At 32.2% G+C, this 21066-nt stretch overlaps 2 protein-coding genes across 3 annotated transcripts; both read right to left on the minus strand.

The window, feature by feature from the left end:
* Positions 1-731: 731 nt before the first annotated feature.
* LOC124373554 (flavin reductase (NADPH)-like) lies at positions 732-8387 on the minus strand. Its single transcript, XM_046831915.1, has 4 exons — positions 8249-8387; positions 5139-5303; positions 2827-2917; positions 732-1108 (listed from the first exon to the last, which is right to left on the minus strand). Exons 1-4 carry the CDS (start codon positions 8319-8321, stop codon positions 1093-1095), a joined length of 345 nt encoding a protein of 114 aa, XP_046687871.1. The 5' UTR covers positions 8322-8387; the 3' UTR covers positions 732-1092.
* Positions 8354-16485, minus strand: LOC124373553 (flavin reductase (NADPH)-like; the record flags this gene model as incomplete). Of its 2 annotated transcripts, XM_046831914.1 has the most annotated exon segments (4): positions 8354-8490; positions 13663-13990; positions 15373-15447; positions 16321-16485. In XM_046831914.1, coding segments are annotated over 3 exon segments (521 nt in total), but the record flags the coding sequence as incomplete, so codon positions are not given.
* Positions 16486-21066: the final 4581 nt, after the last annotated feature.

The raw sequence follows: 21066 nt of genomic DNA on the forward strand, positions 1-21066 counted from the left end.
ATAGGAATCGAAATAGGAAATATTTCAGTTAAACATCTATTTAAATATATTTAAAAGCTTTTGTTTACATTTGTCATTTATTGATTGGGCTTTAACAAATCCTACTACTCATGGGGATCAAAACATTTCATTTTTGTTTGTCTGACTGTCTGTCTATCCGCATGATAACTTGAAAATGAATTGACCTGTAGACTTGAAATTGTGCATGAAGTTTTATTTCTATATGACGAGGAACACTGAGTTTAATGATGGTGCAAGTCACTTCATGGAATTTGGCCAAGCGTTAACGAATATTGTTACATTGGTCTTATAAGTAACCACGATGGCAACAAGAAAATAGTGGAGTAAATAAATCTTTAAACAAGCTCTATACACCCACACGAGATTCTAACATGTTACATATTAACACATGTAGCCTAACTATCCTAACACATATAACATCATTTTAAGTGACTTGGTGTGTAGAATTTTATTATTTAAACACTGGTATATAACCCAATTTGATGAACAAAAATCCGAATGTATCATGTGGCAAGACATGTTGAGGAAGATTTGATATGTAGACATTGCTATTTAAATTTGTGCTTAACAATGTGTTGTATTCATTGGGATTAAAGAAAACTTCATTGAGTAACTACAAACACACTTTCAAAATAATTACATTACAAACAAATCAAAATATTGCTACGTAATCGTACATAGGAATAAAGGAAGTATTTTAATAGTATTAGTCCAGTTGTCCATGAAGTGTAATACAAGGTTGTAATTATTTACAATATAAATGATTTTTAATGTCCACTCTAGTATTTCAGAACTTGTCACTCCTCTCTGGGGTTGCTGGCGATTCCAACCGATTTCTGGTAATGTTCTGGCATGGAAACACTGTCAACGAAAAATTTGGCCAAGTCGTACTTCGAAACACTTGTGAGTCCTTTGATTGCGGTGTGCGCAGTGATGTAGCCTGTCGGAGGCTGGTTGCTTATCAGAGGAGCATTAACTGCAATCCACTTCAGTCCACTGGCCTTCAGGGAGTCGAACATTCTCCTGTGCTCGGCAAATATCTCAGGGAACATTGGCTGAACTTTTTCAGGTTCAGCAAACAAATTCACTGCAAACAGATGGAGAGCATGTCAAAAAACTAATTATTTTAAAATAAAAGGAGTACATTTAAAAATTCAAGAAAAACATGAGACAAGGACGTAGCCAGGAAAAAAGTTATGGAGGGTCAAGACAACAGATTTTTCCTGTAGTGGACGGAAAGAAAGGCAAGTGCAGTCTATCGTTCATTCCCCATTTTGTTTCTTAAAATGTTCTTGACCTGTTTCAATGTTGAGAACAATTTCAGCAGTATATGTCAGCAATACTGAATTATTTAAATGATAATCTTTGCTAAAAAAGTTATTGAAAAAATTAAAAATTTGGGGGGTGGTGCAGCCCCCTTGAACCCCTTTGTTGGCTACGTCCTTGACTTGAGATAAGCCCCGTAAAAATGGATTTTTTGTGTGGTTTGTAGTGTATTCTTAATCAAGTCTTAATCTATCTTTTCAAAATTTTCTTACGTTAAGTAAAAATTGTAACTTTGAGCAATTAGAAAAAATAATAGAGTTGTGATTTTTTACTACAAACTGGACAAAGTACTAATTCTAACTCAACAAATTAGTAAAACACTCAACCTGATTTTTTAACTTGCCTCTCTGGCAATTTTGTGATTCACATTATAACTTTTGTTTTCTGATTTTCCTCTTATAAGAGAGTCATTGGTTAAAAATGCAGTATCCTAGATGTATAATTTGTTTGTTCTCACCAAAATAAAAATAATTGAATATCTTATTTCTCCAACTTTGCTCCACATACTGCTATATTTGATTGACAGAAATTTTCAGTCTTTAGAGACAGGTAAATTTAAAGAAGAGACTAGCTTCATCATTACATAAATCCATAATACATGAATAGAATAGAACAGGGCATATTTTAATGTGTTCAATATATATTATAGTATTGTGTGCAATAGTCAATATTAATACCACTTTTTGACGGTAATTATCTTACGGCTAAACCCAATAACTCGATTTTCCACATAATGGCATGCAGGCACACATTCATACACATAAACATTCATGGGTCAACCTCCAGGATTAGAACACTGTCGCAAATATTAATCCCAAGTGTGTTCCAAGAACTCGCTGAGTAAAAACGTACTGGACACCAGGTAGTTTTAATCGTGTTTTAAACTTTATTAGATTAGTTTCTAGTTGTAGTGTTTCGGAGAGAATGTATTCTGTTGTTCTAAGCATTGGGCTTGAAAGTGTTCCCAAGCACTTATCTTTTATCTGTGTGTATCAACGCCCTTTTCCCATGTAAACTATTACCCTGAAAAAAAAAATTACCATATTTCACAACTTTTTTGCTACCAAAATACAGAATAAACTATTCAATAAATAATCTTCTCTCTCATAAATGATATAGGGGAAATTGTCGTGGTTAAATGTGTAATGGGCATACTCTGGGTTTCAGTTACAAAATCCATTTTGAAAACCCTGAAGCCAAAAAGTAAGTTTAATTGACCACGTTCTAAAAATAGGATTTATTTTAACTGACAAACAGGTTAATCAATACCCAAACAATTTGTTCATACTTTTAAAATTTACATTGTTTACAGATTTTTAATACATAGGTCTACACATAATACGGTCAAAAACGCAGTATTTTTATTACAGAAAATCTGTATCGGTTTTTGATTAAAATTTTACTATTCATAGCCCATTCTTAAGAGAAAACGACAAATAATGCACTGTTTATTTTTACCTTAAAAGATTTCATACTCACCTGACAGACAGACTGAAACCACTTTCAACCTTTTCCGACTTCATCCCACTTATAATATTCTCCAAGCCTTTAGACATCACTGTAGTTGGGCCTGTAAACAAAATATAATCTTATCAATACAGTTGGAAGACAATGAGAAACTAATACAAAACAGATTCTTCATTTCAAGTCTTTTGACAATGGGAGATTTGAAAGATAGGAGAATTCTTTGTTTGAAGTTTATTATTAAATGATTTTGCCAGGATGACAGGATTAGGTCATTTGTCACAGTAAAGGCTGTCCTTGACCTACATTATTATTTTGACCAACTGTGTGGTGGTAGCAGCAGTGAAGGTCCTCTAGAATAATATCAATTGTTATATATCAACTATGTACGTTACAGTGACTCGCTCTAATCAAACAACCTTACACCGGCATGACTCATGAGTAAATATAACGTAACATATTATAATATTGTTTTAATGCTTTGTAAATATTTTATTATCAAAATGAAAAATTAATTTAAATTTTTGCCGCCCCCAAATCTTGCCACCCTGTGTTTTTAATTGAATAGTATGTGCAAGGATGTAGCCAGCGAGGGAGTCCAATGGGTCTGGACCTCCCCAAACTTTCAATTTTTTCAATTACTTTCATAGCAAATGATTATAATTATTTAAATAATTCAGTATTACTGACATGTACTGCTGAAAGATCGTTCTCAATGTTGAAACGGGTCAAGAACTTTTTAAGGAACAAAATGAGAAATGGGCGGTTGGCTGTACTTGCCTTACTTTCTTTCCACCACGGAAAAATATCAGTCGTCTTGACCCCCCCACAAAAATTTTCCTGGCTACGTACTTGGCACATACCTAATTACAGGCTTGCTTACAGCACTGTGTTAGCTACTAAAAAAAAATCATATAGTGAGTACTATTGTCAAACAATCTTTAATTTTTGTATTGAAGCTTATAGTGATTTCTTTATGTCCCAGTTTGTGTAACAAATGCACATGAACTAAGTAACAAGGCTGTATTTTATAGATACAATAATTTTGATCCAAAAAAGGTGCAAAAAGTCAGTATTTCAGAGTTTCAGTTGTGTAAACTTTGAAAAGTTAATGTCATTATTTCAAAATTAGGTACACTATTTGATAAAGTGCTACCAAATTAGGGGTTTCTAAATACATCACAGTTGGAATTTCCAACAGAAGATTCTTCACAACCATCCCCCTTGGGAAGTTATACCTGGAATACCTGGCCTGAAATATTATATATAGAGCTTCCTTTTTAAATTAATTTTATAGGGAATGGAGTCTTAAAGAAAAAAATGTGTAATAGGAAACACCTTATACTCTTTACACTCAGCGTGATGGTTATGACAAAGGGTTTATAGTTACGATAAAGTTACAGTAAATCATAAAATTTTCACTATTTTCAGAATTTCTTTCTAAATATGCTTAACCAATTTCAGATGCTTAATGGTCGACTATGGCTTAACCATTCTCAGAACAACTTAACATTTGTTCTACAGCATGTTGTTTCAACTTAAAAAAAATTATTTAATTTCATCAAACGTAAGGAAGTGTGTGTTTATAACAATTTTGTACTAAACCAAAATGTCTAAATTGCAACTCTTAGAAGTTTTTTGCATTTTCTCAGATGTAATACATCTTTATTTAGTAATCTCCAGAGAAGCAAATCTACGAAAAATAAAAAAAAGACATGCAATGGTTGTCTCCAAAATCATACAAAATAACACAACATATTTAGATAAATGCATCATTTTTATTGTAAGGTCTGATAGTTACTGGGGTCTACTTGAAAACGTTAAACAAGCGTTTAAGTGTAAGTTACAAACTATGATGTAAAACTCTAAATGAATGGAGTTTTGTTTTGTAACAATGTGCATAATGTAGTTACTTAGTTACTCTGCTTATCACAGTGGCGTAACAAGTACTTGGCTTGGCTTGGTGTGGCTTGGAGAGGAGGGGGGGAGTGAATATGATTGAAAAGTACACCACCATGTGGTATTGAATAAATCTGTATAAACCCAAATTTAAATAAATTAGATACGCCCAATTCAAAGTAAAACATTTAACTGCTATATTTTAAACATTTTATATTACTGATATAAGTACATTTAACATTTTTTAGGGCTTATTTTAGTGAGGGTTGTTCTATCCTCCTTATCTCTCTCTAAGTAATGCCACTGGCTTATCATATTCTATGGATTTGTCTGTGAACTCAGTTACCGAATTCTTAATTATGAACACTTTAAGAACCCATGGATTTCCAAGAAATTTCAAGCAAAAATTATAATTCCTAGATTCATACCCAAAATGTTTCCCATTCCAAGTAACACAATGGCAGCATCTTGTCCCCTTAGAGTTGCATTCACGTCTTGGACATTTAACACATCCCCCTTGATGACATCCACTGTGTGCTCATACTCCTTTGGAATCTTGGCTGGGTTCCTCACAAGAGCTCGGATATTCAGGCCTGTAATTGTGGAAAATATTTATATAATATAAGGTGGAAAAACTTAAAAACGTTTGTCTTTACTGTCTCCATTTATATAGTAGACAATGTATTCTGACATTTCCACAGTACTAGAAACTTCTGAAGCTGGAAAAATTGAACCCCTTTTGTTTAGTTTATATTTTTTAGTAAAAATTAAATAGTTTTTAAAGACAACATTTGTGCAGATGCAACTATTTAATGGATGTATTAATGATTAGATTAAGAAATAATTAATGTGAGTTTGTAGTCCAACTAGTTGGCCATTACAGGCTGAGCTTTAGTGAAGCCCATCACTCGAGAGGTTGGAAAAATTGCATTTCTGTCAGTCTATCTGTCCGCATGATATCTATAAAACAAAATGACTTACACGTTTCAAATTTCTTAATTTTTATATGAGTTACACATTGATTTGATAGGAGTACACATCACTCCATCGGATTTAGGTGAGTGTTAGCGAATATTTTTACATTAGTTTTATGGGTAACCGTAATGGAAATGAAAAAATAGCAGAATAAATAAATTTGTAAACAAGCTGCTTACAACCATACGTGATTTAAGCATATCACATTTTTAATCATAGAGTAAAACAAAAAAATAATAGAGTGAAAAGCCATTTAAAAGTCAGTTACAAGATCTGATTTCAGAGCACTCTTGAATCGTAGTACCCTACTTAGCTCAACAAAACTTCTATTATTAGAACATTGGTATGGAACCTAGCTTAATGAATAAAAATTTGAATGCATTATGTGGCAAGATATATGGAGAAAGATTTCATCCATAGATATTAAATTTCGCAAGAAACTCATTTCTCCATAAATAACAATTGATGGTGACAACCACGGAATTTGGCTGAATGTAATTTTTGTCTCAATTTATCTTGTGTTTGAATGTCTGTTTGTGTTCTGCCAGCAGGACATCTGGAATTAAATGAGTTATAGGTTAGAAATCTTGCATGTAACCTTAGTAAAGTCTGTTACACAACAGTGTTGTCTTACCTTGTGAACTACAGTTATACAATCATAACACAAAATAAATACATCCATTTTAATTGTGTTTAGTTTATTTTAATACATCCATCGAATTTTTAGTGTTTAGATTAATGTTTAATTTAATGTCTTTAGTAAAGTAGATCAGTGTTAATATTAATTTGGTTAATATTTGTTATTAATTATTGTTCAGACAGGTTAAGTGTAAGAAAGGGCCATGAGGCCCTAACTTTGCCTGTTTAAATAAACAATTTTTCATTTCATTTCATTTCATTACAGTTCAGATAATTATAGTTGATTTATTTGGTACAATTTTGATTAAATCTCATGTTGGTTGCACAATATGATGAAGTTATAGGAATAATCTTTTTATTAAACAATAGCAAAGAGTGTTAATATTGTTGTGGCTAATTTAATTTCAAAATGACTACAAATGAGGAGTACACAGGGAAATAAAAAAAATGTAACACATTTTAGGACACTATTGAGTTCTAAAGAATGTGCTAGGTTTTAGGCTGTTCAGTTGAAAAATGATGACGAGTTTTGATTATTCTGCAATATTTAGAGAAATATTGATGACAACTAGATAATTTATTCCAAATAAAGGGTTTTAAAACTGTTTACGACAATTAATCATTAAAAACCTAACAGTTTTAGTTAAAGACAAGCCCAATGCCATAATATTCTATCATTTCATTGCTCAAGAGACAGTGACAGAATTACTTAATAAGTTATCTCGTTGAATAAGTAGATTACAAGTTCAAAGTGAACTTCTAGATTGCAACATTGTCAAAACAACAGAACAAACAATTTAAATATAAACACTCTTATAAATGAAACTGTTTCATTGATGAGAGAATAACCGTGTTGTTAATAAATTATTTTCTGTAAATAGTATTGCACATCTATATTATTAATAAAATGTTACGATATCTGATATTATGAAATGTCAAGATCAGATACTCTTACTGTATATTATGTATATTTAGTTGTATGATTTGTATGGTTAATATATATGGGCATACTGTTGTTTCAAAATTTAGATAATTAAGTGAGATAAATATCTTATGTATGTATTAAAATCTGTTTCAAAATTTTGTAAACTTGATACCTTTAAAATGGTTGATAACTCTCATATTCTCTCCAATACTTCTATTGGTGTTGTATTGTATAGAGCAGCTAGTGATATGAATTTACAAAGTAAATTAATATTGCAAAGAATACGCTTAATTTACAGAGGCAGGAGTCAATGAAACAAATATTTTCAGACTTAAGTATTCAAACCATTTATGGGCTATATATATTATAATGGAAACGGTTTTAGCAGTAAGTCTAGCCAATAACAGTTTACCTAAATTAGGCACTTTCCAGAATTATTCTATTAGAAACCAAAACCAGCTGGCAGCCCCACAGATTAAACTAGAATTTGCTAGGAAAAACCAATAGTTGCAGGCATTAGATTTTGTAATAATTTACCTACAGATATTTAGCAACAGACAGTTTTATGAATTTTAAAAATAAGCTTAAACAGTACTTAATTGACAGCTCATTATATTCTTTTCCCGAATTTTCCTAACAACCTTAACACAAAATCTATTATTTTAAATTATATTTTATTTAATATTGAACATTGACTAAATAGTACAGGTATTACACACTAAATATTTAAGTTAGATTAATATGTTTATTGACACCATTTCATGTTTGTATACATATTTGTTTATGTTTGTATTCGGAATAAAGTTTAGTATGAATTTATTAATTGAAATTGATTTAGAAATAATTGAAAATTTATTAAAAAAGTGTATATTTTTCAACAAATCAATATTTTAAAGTATTTACTCTGTACGACTACAATGAATCATAGATAAGTTTTTAAGTAAAGTACTTAAGTACTTAAAGCAGAAACTAGTAAGCATAATAAATAGAAAATTGTACCTTTTTCAATTGCAGATTTTAGCACACACAATCCCGTCACGCCAGTGGCACCAAAAACTGCTATTTTGTTCATTTTCCCACTGACACAGTTGTTTAAAGTATCTCCTAAGTGCCACTAAAGTCAAATTTCAAAGCAAAATACTTGAGAGCAGGTCTCGAGGAAAACATCATCTCACAGCTGGGTTCTGATTGCTAGAAGAGGTTTCTTGCTTATCTAGTGATAACACCAAGTGTTGACCATACTAGAACAATAAATTACTCATAGTTTTATAATTTGATAACAGTCCAACATTCGTATATTATAGGCTTGTTTTTATTTTAGGTGTATAAAGTGATGCAAAATTGTACTGGAGACAATAGTTGCACGCTCTGTGTTAGTTTCCTCACTTTTATTTTCAGACAAACACTCAAAATAACATTTTGTAACTGGGTTATATAAATATAGCAATATTAGGTAGATTTATTTTCTGCATATTTTACTATGTTCTGTAATCAATTAAATATGTATATACACCCAGTGGCGCACCTGGAAATCTTCTCTGGGGGGTGTCTGGAACACTGGGGAATCAGGGGTATTGAAAATCCTCCAAATCATTAGGGGGCTCAGAGGCCCTCTACCATGAAATTTTTTGAAATATTAGACTCTAAAATCTTATGTTATAGTACTTCTGAACTAATAAAGAAGGACAAAGATTAGGTCAGAGTCTATAGTTTACAGTGAAACAGCTCTACCACCAATCACCAGGAAGCTTATACAGGAATGATTAAAATATTCTGTAACAAATACATTTTATATGAATTGTATATAACTAAATCAAAATTTAATCATAATATTAACCAAATATTGAACAAAATAGTTAAATTTAAAACCAAAAATAGAGACCAAAGCTAAATCTTGATATCTACTATCGGATTAAAGATATCCGAGTTTGAAAGTTGATCACAAACTAACACATAAAGCTACAACAACGTGAGTAGTATTACAGTTTATATATAAAAATGATTACTAACAATAACTTTCAGTGTATATCAATAAAAAAACCGGTCTTTGGTGCTTTTCAAACCAAACTGTAACTTTGAAAATTCATATGTCGGAAACTTATGATCCGATTAAGACCAAACGCTTATACAAGACATATCGCTTGTTCCAAATTTTATGCAAACTGACGGGATCTTGGAAACCATAATAGATACAGCAAAGATTAAATAGATAAAGTTGTGCATAATAACAAATCAATGTGGTTAAGTTAACTGTTGGTTGCGTCGTTCACTTGCTGTGTTCAAAAAAAACTTTTTTTGGCAAAAATATTTAATAGGTCATTATCAAAAATTGGCATAGTTTTTATATGAGTAAATAATACTTGTTGTTGATGCCAGTAGTACCGAAGAAGGCAAATTCCCACAAGAACCAGTTGTCAAATAAGTACATTGGATATTTCATGATAGTTTTCTTGTAATTATTTGAAGAGATTTAAACCAGAATGTTTATGGGCATCTCAGAAGCAAAGAGGTATTTATTCCACATACATTTTTCTATTAAATTCCTTTGGATATCTAATAAATGAATGAATTTCATCATAAATTGGTATGGAAATTCTTTTTATTTATCTCCGTTGATACAATGATAAAATATAATGAATTGTTAATGATGTTTGTGTTAATGTGTAGCATGTATATGATGCCATTCAATAATTAAAGTTATTTGTGTATAATTGAAATCTAAAGAGGTTTGACTGTAACTTACAAATCCTTACAGGAAGAAGCTCTTAAAAAGTGAGCCCTTGCCATGGATTTTGCTTTTCCTTGTTGCTCATGTTGAGGATGGTACCACGAGATGTGGGCTTTAAAATTTGGCTTTCACTGACAATTTTTACCTGTTTGTCTAATAGAAGTGGGTCTTTAAACAACTGTGGATCAAATGGATCAGGATGCAGTGGTGCAGGAACTTGTCTTTAATCCAGCTAAGTGCAGTGCCAAAGGGCTAAATTAAGAACACTAACATAGACTAGCTTCTTCAATCATTTTAGAAGATTTGTATGTTATCCCTATGCTGCTTCTGAACATGGCTTAATCTAGGGTTAGATTTCATGATCAAGTGGGGGAGGGACATTCAATTGTGTCTTGACCAGATAAGAAACACTCCTTTGGAACATTGTGTCTGTTACCATTTTGTGCTTGGTGAAATAATATTGTGAAAGTTAAGATTCCCTGATTGTTCTAAGTGTGCTTTGGGTAAATAAAAGCTGAGGATGTGCAAATATGTGACTACTTGTCTGCTCAATGGTAAATCAGGTGGTGGTCTCCCTTCTCTGTTTTGTTTTATGCTTAGGAGGTTGCAAAGATTTTCTAAGTCATCATCTTCGTTCATTAGAACAGTTTCCCATTAAAATGTGTTGAAAAGTGAATTACTTGTGTTCAAAATGCATATACTCATGACAGAACCTCAAATTACTGTGAATATCGACTTGAGTTCCATTTCACCGTTCACTTGGTACAGCACCTGAGATTTGACAGTCACATACTTGAGTCCTTGAATCTGGGGTTCACGTCTGTTTGAAGAGATCAATAAAAAGTCAGATCCTAAGAGTCAATCTGTACTGAAATGAAAATAATCTTTATTCATATGTTGCATATTCATATACAAAGAATGGCGTCAATGTTAGATATTCTACATCTAATAAAACAATCTAATAAAAGTTAGTTTAGCATGATGTACAAGTTATATTCAACAAACTTTACCTGGTTCAGATTTGATATAAAAATATTATACAGCGAAAAGAAATACATAGATGAGTATTACTGATTATATAATATGGTTATTAAAATTTAGCATTCTTTTAAAGTTAAAATAAGGTACTTACCTAAAATTTAAATAAAACATTACATGCAATAAATAAATGGTAAAACACTTAAAATTATTACAAAATTGATTATATATTATGATTATTAAAATTTAACATTCTTTCAAAATAAAAATAAGATGAGTTACTTATCTAAAATTTAAATAAAAACATTACATACAATAAATAAATAGCAAAACACTTAAAATATTAAAATATACATTTGTTAACAGTTTATAATACAATACTATATCATATTGACAACCCATTCATTTTTGTTACCATTTACATAACAGCAACTATAAAAATGTTTAGATTAAAAAGAAAATAGTCCTTTTTGTTATTAAAAACATTCACCTGTTGAATATTGAGATTTTAACAACATATATTTTTTAAATTTAACTCCAATTTATTAGTACTGCTCATATTTTTTAAATCACTAGGCAATTTATTAAAAAATTTCATGCCTACATCAAATGCTTTTTTCAAAGAATGTTAGGCTATGGGTAAGTATGGCAGTTACCTTTGTTTCTGGCTTCATATTGATAATCCCCAATCAGTGAGTTGGTGCTAGAATTTTGAACTGTGTATAAAATGCATTGAAAAATATAATTACTACAAATCGTTAATATATTTAATTCTTTAAATTTGTCTTTGAAAGTTTCTTTCCAATCCAATTGTAACCTAATGCGTATTGCCCTTTTTTTTAGTAACCTGTCCATGTTTATTTTTGACGAACCTCCATAAATACTTAACCCAAATGATATATGTGAATCAATATGAGAAAAATATACTAGTTGTAAAGTGTTAGGATTACAAAATTTTGGTAGTATCAGATTTCAGATGCTGCACTAATTGGAAGGTGAAATGGAGCTTAACTCAATATTTGCATTAAATCAACCTTTCCTACCATAGCTACATTATCTAATTACTGAGTTTGCTGTTTGATGTATGATTTTTAACTCAGAAAAAAGCCTAAATGTTCGGCAAAAAAGTTTTGCCCGAGCTCAAACCAATTAAATGCCTCTAAACAAGAATATTCATAAAGCATATTGTAAAGTTAGGATAAGATTAGAAATAATCAACACACGTGTTGTTTAAAAATCCGTTTATGGTTGAAAGGACTGATGGTTGAATGATGACTGTGAGAACATACTCTGCAGTAGCATGATGGTAATGCGTTGATTGACTATTTAAATCACACAATATCAGCCAGATTAGCTCTTGGTACAATGGAAAATCCTTATGGTCAATACACATTTAAGTGAATAAGTATTTACGTATATTATAATTTACTAAAAGAGGGATACATTGGTGAAAGTAATGTCCAGTGATATCCCACTTGCCATGCACCCAGAACTACTTGTATGGAGTACAAAGTTACCACAGTAAAAAACAGAAGTTGGGTGGTCATGGTATTTTCATGTATAACAACTGTGGTAACATGTATTATCTGATACAAGTTGGACTTTGACACTAGAAGCAGTTGTTCAACATGGCACTGGTGAGGGATGCTGGAAACCCAAAAAAGGATGCAAAAGAAGTGACAATCTGTGTGTATTGTAGTTGTGTTCCTGCATAGAAGCATTTTATGTTACTCCACAAAAGTAATTATTACTGTGACAATCGATAAATAAAAGCAACCTGAATTACCAAAAAGTGCAGAGATTTCTGATAAACTAATGCAGAGTCACAATATGGTTTTGGGAAGTTCATCAAGAATTAACTAATCAAAAATATAAATAAAGGCCCAATCCTGTCTCCAGATATTCCGCCATTTTATTTATGCTGCGACTATCCCCACTTATTGTTGGCCTTTGGTCAGTTTTCAGTGGTTGGTTAGTACAGATGAATTGTGAACTGTATTCTTTAGATCAGTTTCCGAATTAGTATTTTATTAAATTTTTATTATGTGCATGTTTTAGAAATAGTATGCATGGAGTTGACACACAACTTGTTTGTTGTGGTTCCTGACTTACAAGTGTCACAACGCTCTAGTATGATTTGTTTATCTTAATCTATATTGTAGTTATGTGCTAATTAGTGATTAACCTGAGAAAGAGATCTCGAAAAGTAGTGTTACTAATTTCTTGTATCACTGAACGATGGCAAATGTTGAAAAAAATCCTGTTTAGGTTGGCTTGACAAAAGAACCTCATCTAGGATTGAGCTACTCCAGGCTTGTTAGTGTTTAATTAACCACTTCTGTACCAAAGTTGGTCACTGCAACTGTTGGAAGTTGAAACAGCTAAGTACGTGAAGATTTAAATTGGTTTAATACATTCAACTACTTTTTATTACTAAACATAACACTAGTTTATTAAACTTAAGTTTTTAATAGCCTATTAATATATTAGAATAATACTGGACTGTAATAAATTTACACATTTAGAATAATGTTGTATCCACAGAAGTTCGTTATTTCATTATCATCCAGAAGTGCCTCAAAAGATGTATGTACATGTTTCAATTTTGTACATACAGTTACATAAGTAAAATTCTGATTTGAGGTTAAGAAAGGTAATTTCTTAAATAAACAGTAATATAATTATATAAACAAAATATAGATCATACATTAAAGAATATCTTATAGTAGCATAAAGTCGTCTTCGGTCTTTAGTTCACCGCTTGGAAGTGATCCCTACTGACTTCTGGTAGTGCTCCGGCATTGACAGGCAGTCTACGAAGAATCGCCCCAGATCGTACTTGGACACACCCGGGTCGCCCTTGATTATACTGTGAGCTGTGATGTACCCAGTCGGCCGCATATCCATTATGTACGGGGAGTTGACGGCTATCCACTGCAATCCACTGTCCTTCAGGATCGCGAACATCCTCCTGTGTTCAGCAACCACCCCTGGGAACATGGGCCGGTCCTTCTCTGGCGGGATGAACACATTTGCTGCACACAATTTCAATTTTGTATAGTCTAAAATACACACAGCATGCTCAGCTTATTCTAGATTGAAATGCTGTTTCTAAATTGTGCAGTTCAGAATATTACTGTTATAACATTCAAGTTCCAGTATTATAAAAAGTAGTTAAAGGATATTTACCAATCAAAAATTAGTTAGGAGATTGTATTATATTTTAAAGCATAAAATGAGATGATAGTTGTTTTCACAAGTACAAATGTATTAATGTTAATATTTCTCTCAACAAGTGGTGTAACTAGATATGGGAGTAAGGGGATATAGAACCCCCCCTCAAGATCACTAAAAATAAATAAAATATTCATATAATACCAATCCAACTTTTCTGAAACGTAGGAGGTTTACTTGAATTAGACCTACCTAATTAATACAAATTTAGATATTTTCAGATTTATTCAATACTACTCAGCACGGGTGTTTTTCAATCAGATTCATCCCCCAAATACAAGTCCTAGTTACACCTCTTCCCTCAACTATAGTTTTGACTAAAGGTAAAATTTAACTGAAATAATTGAAGTCTTTGAGCAAGCAATGTAAAATGCGTACAAAACACATTCTAAATGCACAATAAAAACCAGTTACAAATGTATGATTAAAAAACTAAAAATTTTAATTTTTAATTTGAAGGATAAATTTTGGCAAAAAGGTTTTGGTAACTTAACACTTTTAAATTATTACCATCGCCATTAAGAAGAATAGCTCTTTTCTAATGCTTAAAAGTTGCCTTCTTTTTTATCAAATGTTAATTAAATTGTAATTCTAGTGTAAGTAGCTCATGATGCATTTTGCATACATTTAATCAAAAGGGAGAGGATTCTAAAAAAATTGGTTTAATTTTGTTGAAACTTAATTTTAAGACATTGTACATTGTGAAAAAAAGATAAAAATAATAATTTGGCAAGCCATTGAAGACTCTTGGCCTTTCACTTGAGTGCTAAAAATGATGCAACTGTTCCAGAATCTAACATATCTGGATGTTCCCCATGATGCTAAGAATGGCTTGATAAGAATATTAGATAACTCATCAAAATTAATCTTTAATAAATCATGAGCTGCTTCAGTTGATCATTTCTCTGAAATAGCAGTTGGTATAGTGAACGACTTAAACACACCGAATCTTGGAAAAGAACTTTTCATAGCATTATATTTTGTTAGAGGGTTGGAACCTTTCCATGGTAAAAATGCAATTAACATCATGGGTCCATAAAACAACCCGATCTAGGCTTTCCAGAACCACCTAGTAGTGAAGAAACAAAGAAAATACAATGTCTGAAATTAGGTAAGAGAAAGGTTTGTGTCATATCTTAGCATTAAAAAAAAGCATATATAAAAATAATAAATATTAACTTACATGATAAACAAACCGAGACAACTTTTATGTTCAACTCCTTCATCCCTGCAATGACATTTGTCAGCCCCTTGGAACCTGGAATTCAACAAAGATATAACAGTGGTTGTTCTATAATGTGAAAAAGAATTTAAGCAACAAGAAAACAAGAACGTAGCTAGGAAAATATTTTCCTGTAGTGGACAGAGAGTAAGACCCCATTTTGTTCCTTAGAAAATTCTTGACCCATTTCTTTGTTGAGAGCGATCTTTAGCAGTACATGTCAGTAATACTGAATTATTTAAATTATAATAATGGTTTACTAAAAAAGTAATTGAAAAAATTGAAAATTTGAAGGGGTCCTTGACCATACATTGTAACAGACTTCTCTGAGGTTACATGAAAAGTTTAAAATCTGTAGTTTATTTAGTTCTGAATACATAATGAGGACAGATAGACAATCATATGATCATACAAAAAAAAACATACAAAATTATGCATCATAGAACTTATGCTTGAAAATTTAAAGTCTATTTATGAAATCTTTCTGAACACATCTTGTCACATGAAACATTCAGAGTTTTGTTAATTAAATTGAGTCTCATATCAGTGTTTAAATAATAAAAGTCTACACACCAAGTCACTATAAAATTATGTGTGTGTTTGGCGATAGTTGGGCTACATGTGTTAATATGTCACATGTTTGAATGTGTGCACAATGTAGAAATATTCACTAAGGCTCAGCCAAACCCCATGGAGTGATATGCACCATAATCAAACTCAGTGTTCCTCCTATAGAAATTAAGCTTTATACACAATTTCGAATCTATAGGTCAGTTCGTTTTCGAGATATCGTGCCAACAGACAAATAGAAATTGATAGGCTTTGCTAAAGCTCAGCCAATAATAGTTTTGTGAAATGTGTGAACCCCATCATAAAAGAATGCTTACGTCAAATCTACAGTGGACTTACCGACGGAATTTCCAGTCCCCAAGACCACAATGGCAGCATCCTGGCCTTCCAAGGTTTTCCTCACATCTTCAGTATTAAACACGTCTCCTTGTACATAGCTTACCTTCCCCTGGTACTCCTTTGGTAGTTTGTTTGGGTATCGTAACAGTGCTTGAACGTTCAAACCTGAAATTGATTTATTCTTCATTATTTTTTACAATTTTAGTAACACATGAGATTCTTAAGACTAACTAACCATGCTACCAGTAATGTGTTTAGTTGTATATACATTAAAAATGAATTTAGAGTTACATTATACAAAAAACTACAGCAAATTACAGAATTACCGATTTTATGACCTCAGTTCATATTGTACAACAGTTACATGTCATACTCTGGGCGTCTGTCAAATTAAAATGTAATTAGAGCTTGTAATAATAAACATCACAGAATAGAACAATCCTAACAGTACAATACAAAATCTACCAACAAAAACAATACTACATCCAAACAGCAAAAGTACAATCAAGCAAATGTCGAAAGACCAACATGAGGGAAAATAGTTTTTATTAAAAAAATTTGTTTATTTAATTATTGAATAGTATAGAAAACTTACCTGTGTATATTATTAAAAAAATCTATATTTTAGTTTTCAAATAGCCATTTTTTCTAGTCAGATCAGGAATAATTTTGAAAAATTGCATAAATTCCAACATTTATAGCAATGTTCCATATTTTTATGATCTAAGCCTACACATGATAAAATGAGAAGACCCCTATCCTGATGGGGCAAATTTTTAACCTACCTGTGCAAGAATGTGTTTTTAAAATGTAAGAGGTAATAATGGTTTTATTAATTATTGGGTCAATTGAAATTCCTATATTTTTTAAATTCTGTCAAGTGGCAATATGTAATCTGCTTTTTTAAAAGTACATAGCAGATGTTTTTTCTCCTGTGTTTCTTAGCCCCAATATTTAAACCAAGAATCAATTAAAGATCTAAGTTTATATTAACTATGGTTCCTTAGCAGTTCTTTTTTTTGCTTAGCATTCAAAAAATTTATTCAAGAGCAATATCAGTTTTAAATATATGACAAGGACATTAGTTATCAAGAAATATTATTAAGTGGCTATTAAAATTAATATCATTATTGTGATATTAATGATCAGCTTTTAATTTTAAGTTAATACAAATAAACTAGTTTCAAAAAAGAAAACTAGCAAATTATTTTATAAGTACTAATATTTGATCAAAGATTTAACCATTTATCCTTTCAAGTAGAGGCAGAAAGTTATTGCATTCCACAAAAAAAATTTGAGAGTGACTATTTTTATAGACAGTTGGTGGGGGTGTGTGTGTGTAGGTATTTGTAAAAGAAAATTTTGGGGTTAAGCACTTGTACTCTACAACCGCAGGAATATTCGGCTAAAACAGGAATTTATGTTTTTAGAAATTAATGTGTCTGTTTCAGAGGTACTTCTCTTAGGATTATGTTACCATCCGCCTAAGGTGGGGCATATGGATGACTTTGAGGATACTCTCTTGCACCATCTTCCTCCCGGGCTCTGGTCGTGTCTTGATTATGGGTGACTTTATTACGGATCTTCTGAAACCTAACAATCACAACACTATACAGCTCACTAGGATGTTTCAATCCTGCAACCTGACTATACTACCACTAAACGCCACGCCACGCACCACACTGCTGAAACCGCCACCTGGTTAGATCTTATGATAGTCTCGGACTCTAAGGAATCATTATACCATGGGCAGCTTCCAATTCCGGCAATGTCCCATCATGTTTTAATCTTCTGTGGCCTTTCATTAAAAGTACCCAAACCTAAAGAAAAATATATAACTTACAGATCATACAGAAATATGAATGAAATTGCATTTTTTGTGGATGTTTTATTCATACCCAAGGCATTCCGTGCAGAATAAGGAGACTGTTGATGAGATGGTTGACTCTTTAAATTCTCTTATATTAAAGCTGTATGACAAACATGCCCCTCTTGTTACCAAGCGAATTAATAAGAAACAACCCATTCCCTGGATTACCGAGAATATTCTCGGTCTAATGGCCGAAAGAGACGCCTTGTTTCGGAGGGCTCGGCGCTCTAGAGATGTCAACTTAATGATACGGTACCGTGCCATCTTCGTAACCAAGTCAAACAACAAATTAGAAATTCCCATCTTCGATACGTAAATGGTATGTTTTCAGACAGAAATCAATCGACAACTGCGTTATGGAGTAATGTTAAGAAGCTTGGTTTTGGTAAGCAACCCTCTCCTGCCTCAATTAATATTTCACTTAATGATCTAAACGAGTATTTTTCATCATTTCTAAAAAAATCTATCACCGCAGTTGTTTCAAACCCATTTCGATAAATTGAGTCAACAAACCCATAATATTTCCTCAGACAGCCAGTTTCGTTTAAATCGAGTATTAGAGGTAGATGTCCTTAAAGGCAATCAGGCGTATACAAACGAATGCTACGGGTTCGGACAACATATCAATCTTATTAGTTTAAGAAAATTCTTTTTGCTATTCTCCCTGTCATTACAGCAATTTATAATAAATCTCTCACAAACAGGTGTTTTCTATCCCCACACAATGGAAGGTCACGCCTTAGTTCGTCTACTAAATAAAATGAAATCTTCATCTGAACCCCAAGACTATACCGACCAATTAGTATCTTACCAGCTCTCTCTCGAAAGGCCTTAAGCGAATAGTTCATTCCACAAATATCAGATTTCCTTGTCTAAAAATAATATCATTAATGTTTTTCAGTCTGGCTTTTGCCAAAACCATAGTACAGAAACTGCACTTCTGAAAATAACTGATGACATTCGATTAGCCATGGATAGAGGTCTTTATACCTTACTAGTTCTATTCGATTTCAGCAAGGCCTTCAATACAATCATTCATAACATTCTATTTAAAAAGTTTAAAAATTTAGGTTTCTCTGAAAAATGCTTTAGCATGGATAAAATCATATCTGAGGGACAGAAAGCAGTGTGTGTGCAATGACAACTCAATGTCTGATTTCAGAACTGTAACCTGCGGAGTTCCGCAAGGATCAATTCTTGGCCCACTACTTTTTATTTTGTACATAAATGACATTAACACTGTATTGCAACATTGCAAATAATTTCACTGTTATGCTGATGACTTACAAATCTACTCACACTTTAACATTATCGACATAAACCAGACTGTGAAGTGGATGAATGAAGACATACAACAACGACTTGTTCAATGGGCTTTAAAAAATGGACCTTAAACTTAACCCGGATAAAACCCAACCCATGATTGTCTGTCCATCAACGACTTGCCAACTCCATTGACCTACAAAATACACAGACAATAACTGTAGACAGAAAAACTTTTACCATACGTTGAATGAAAGGGTAAAAAGTCTAGGACCAATCATGGGCAACACACTTGGATGGACCGATGCAGTGGTGTACAGCTGTAGGGTGTTCGCTTGCTGTGCACACACTGAAACGAATGCAAGGACTTCTACCATTTCACATTAAACTTCTGTTGATCAAGTCACTTGTGTTTCCTTACTTTAAACTACTGCAACTCTGTAATCAATGACATGAACGTAGCCCCTTAGCACTAAACTGCAAAAGAGCACAAAAAATTACTGCATTCCGCTTTCTGTTAGATTTGCGTCGAAGGGATCTTGTTACGCTACGCCATATTTTAATTCAATCGTTCAATTCTAAAATTAGCTGATTCAAGATCGATTAGGATTTTGTGATTGTTTGTACTCTATTATTAATACGGATTTACCAAAATATATATCTGAAAACTTTCAGTTCTTGGCGGGGGAGTGGCGCAAGAGAAACTCGGTCTGGTGCACTAAGTCTCAGAATTCCAATACACAGAACCAAAACCTAAAACCGATTCTTCACCGTTACTGCCTGTAGATTAAGGAACTCCTTACCAGATCCTGTCAAAGAAATTGAGAGCCGAAAATGTTTTGTGGTGGAGCTGAGACGAAAATACCTGGACCAGAATGATCGTGGCGGGCGGCGGGGCTACTCTTTGAATTGTGACTGTGTGAATGAAAGAGTGAATGTGAAAACCGTAAGTTATAGTTAATAAGCCTTAATTTGCAATTATTAAAGATTAATTTTTTAAGAGGTTAACAAAGGACCGTATGGTCCTAATTTCGCCTCAATAAAGAAGTGTTTCTTTCTTTCTTTTATTTTAATAGACAGTAATTTCAATACAAATTTAGTGATGGTAACAAAAATGAAAATGAATTATGGATTACATAATTCTCATTCTTTCAGAAGTTATAAAGAAAACTGCTTATTTACTAGATCTCAATTAGAGGACATATTTGTAGTAGAAAAACTAATGACAAGAAATAAATTAGCTTATAAACTAAATTCCAGAGACAGCAAAAATGTATTGCTTCACAACCCACAGTGTGGATGAATGAATGAATCAAGATTGGACGCTGAAATATTTTACAATTATTCATTGCCAACCAACTCTAAACTTATAAAAGGGAGATCTCTTCTTCAAATATATATAATGTTTAAAAAAATTAAGTTGACTTAGAATAAAGTTTTGTGCAATGGTTAAGTAGGTTTATTTAGTTTTACTGAAAGTTAAGAAAAAAGTCTACTAAATGACTGTATTTAAACGTGAATCTCTCTAACAAGTCCACGACCAAAGAGTAAAGAATTAAAATATTGAGTGGGAAGTCAATTATTTAAACAATCAGAAGATCTTGTTGCGTTTC

This window comes from Homalodisca vitripennis, unplaced genomic scaffold (assembly GCF_021130785.1).
Source record: "Homalodisca vitripennis isolate AUS2020 unplaced genomic scaffold, UT_GWSS_2.1 ScUCBcl_5887;HRSCAF=12838, whole genome shotgun sequence".
Classification (NCBI taxonomy): Eukaryota; Metazoa; Arthropoda; class Insecta; order Hemiptera; family Cicadellidae; genus Homalodisca; species Homalodisca vitripennis.

Coding starts and splice junctions, on each gene's coding strand:
- LOC124373554 (XM_046831915.1), bottom strand. CDS start 8,321: ATGAACAAAATAGCAGTTTTTGGTGCCACTGGCGTGACGGGATTGTGT. Junction 5,304..8,248: donor AAAATCTGCAATTGAAAAAG/GTACAATTTTCT, acceptor CCACAATTACAG/GCCTGAATATCCGAGCTCTT. Junction 2,918..5,138: donor TGGAATGGGAAACATTTTGG/GTATGAATCTAG, acceptor TTTTGTTTACAG/GCCCAACTACAGTGATGTCT.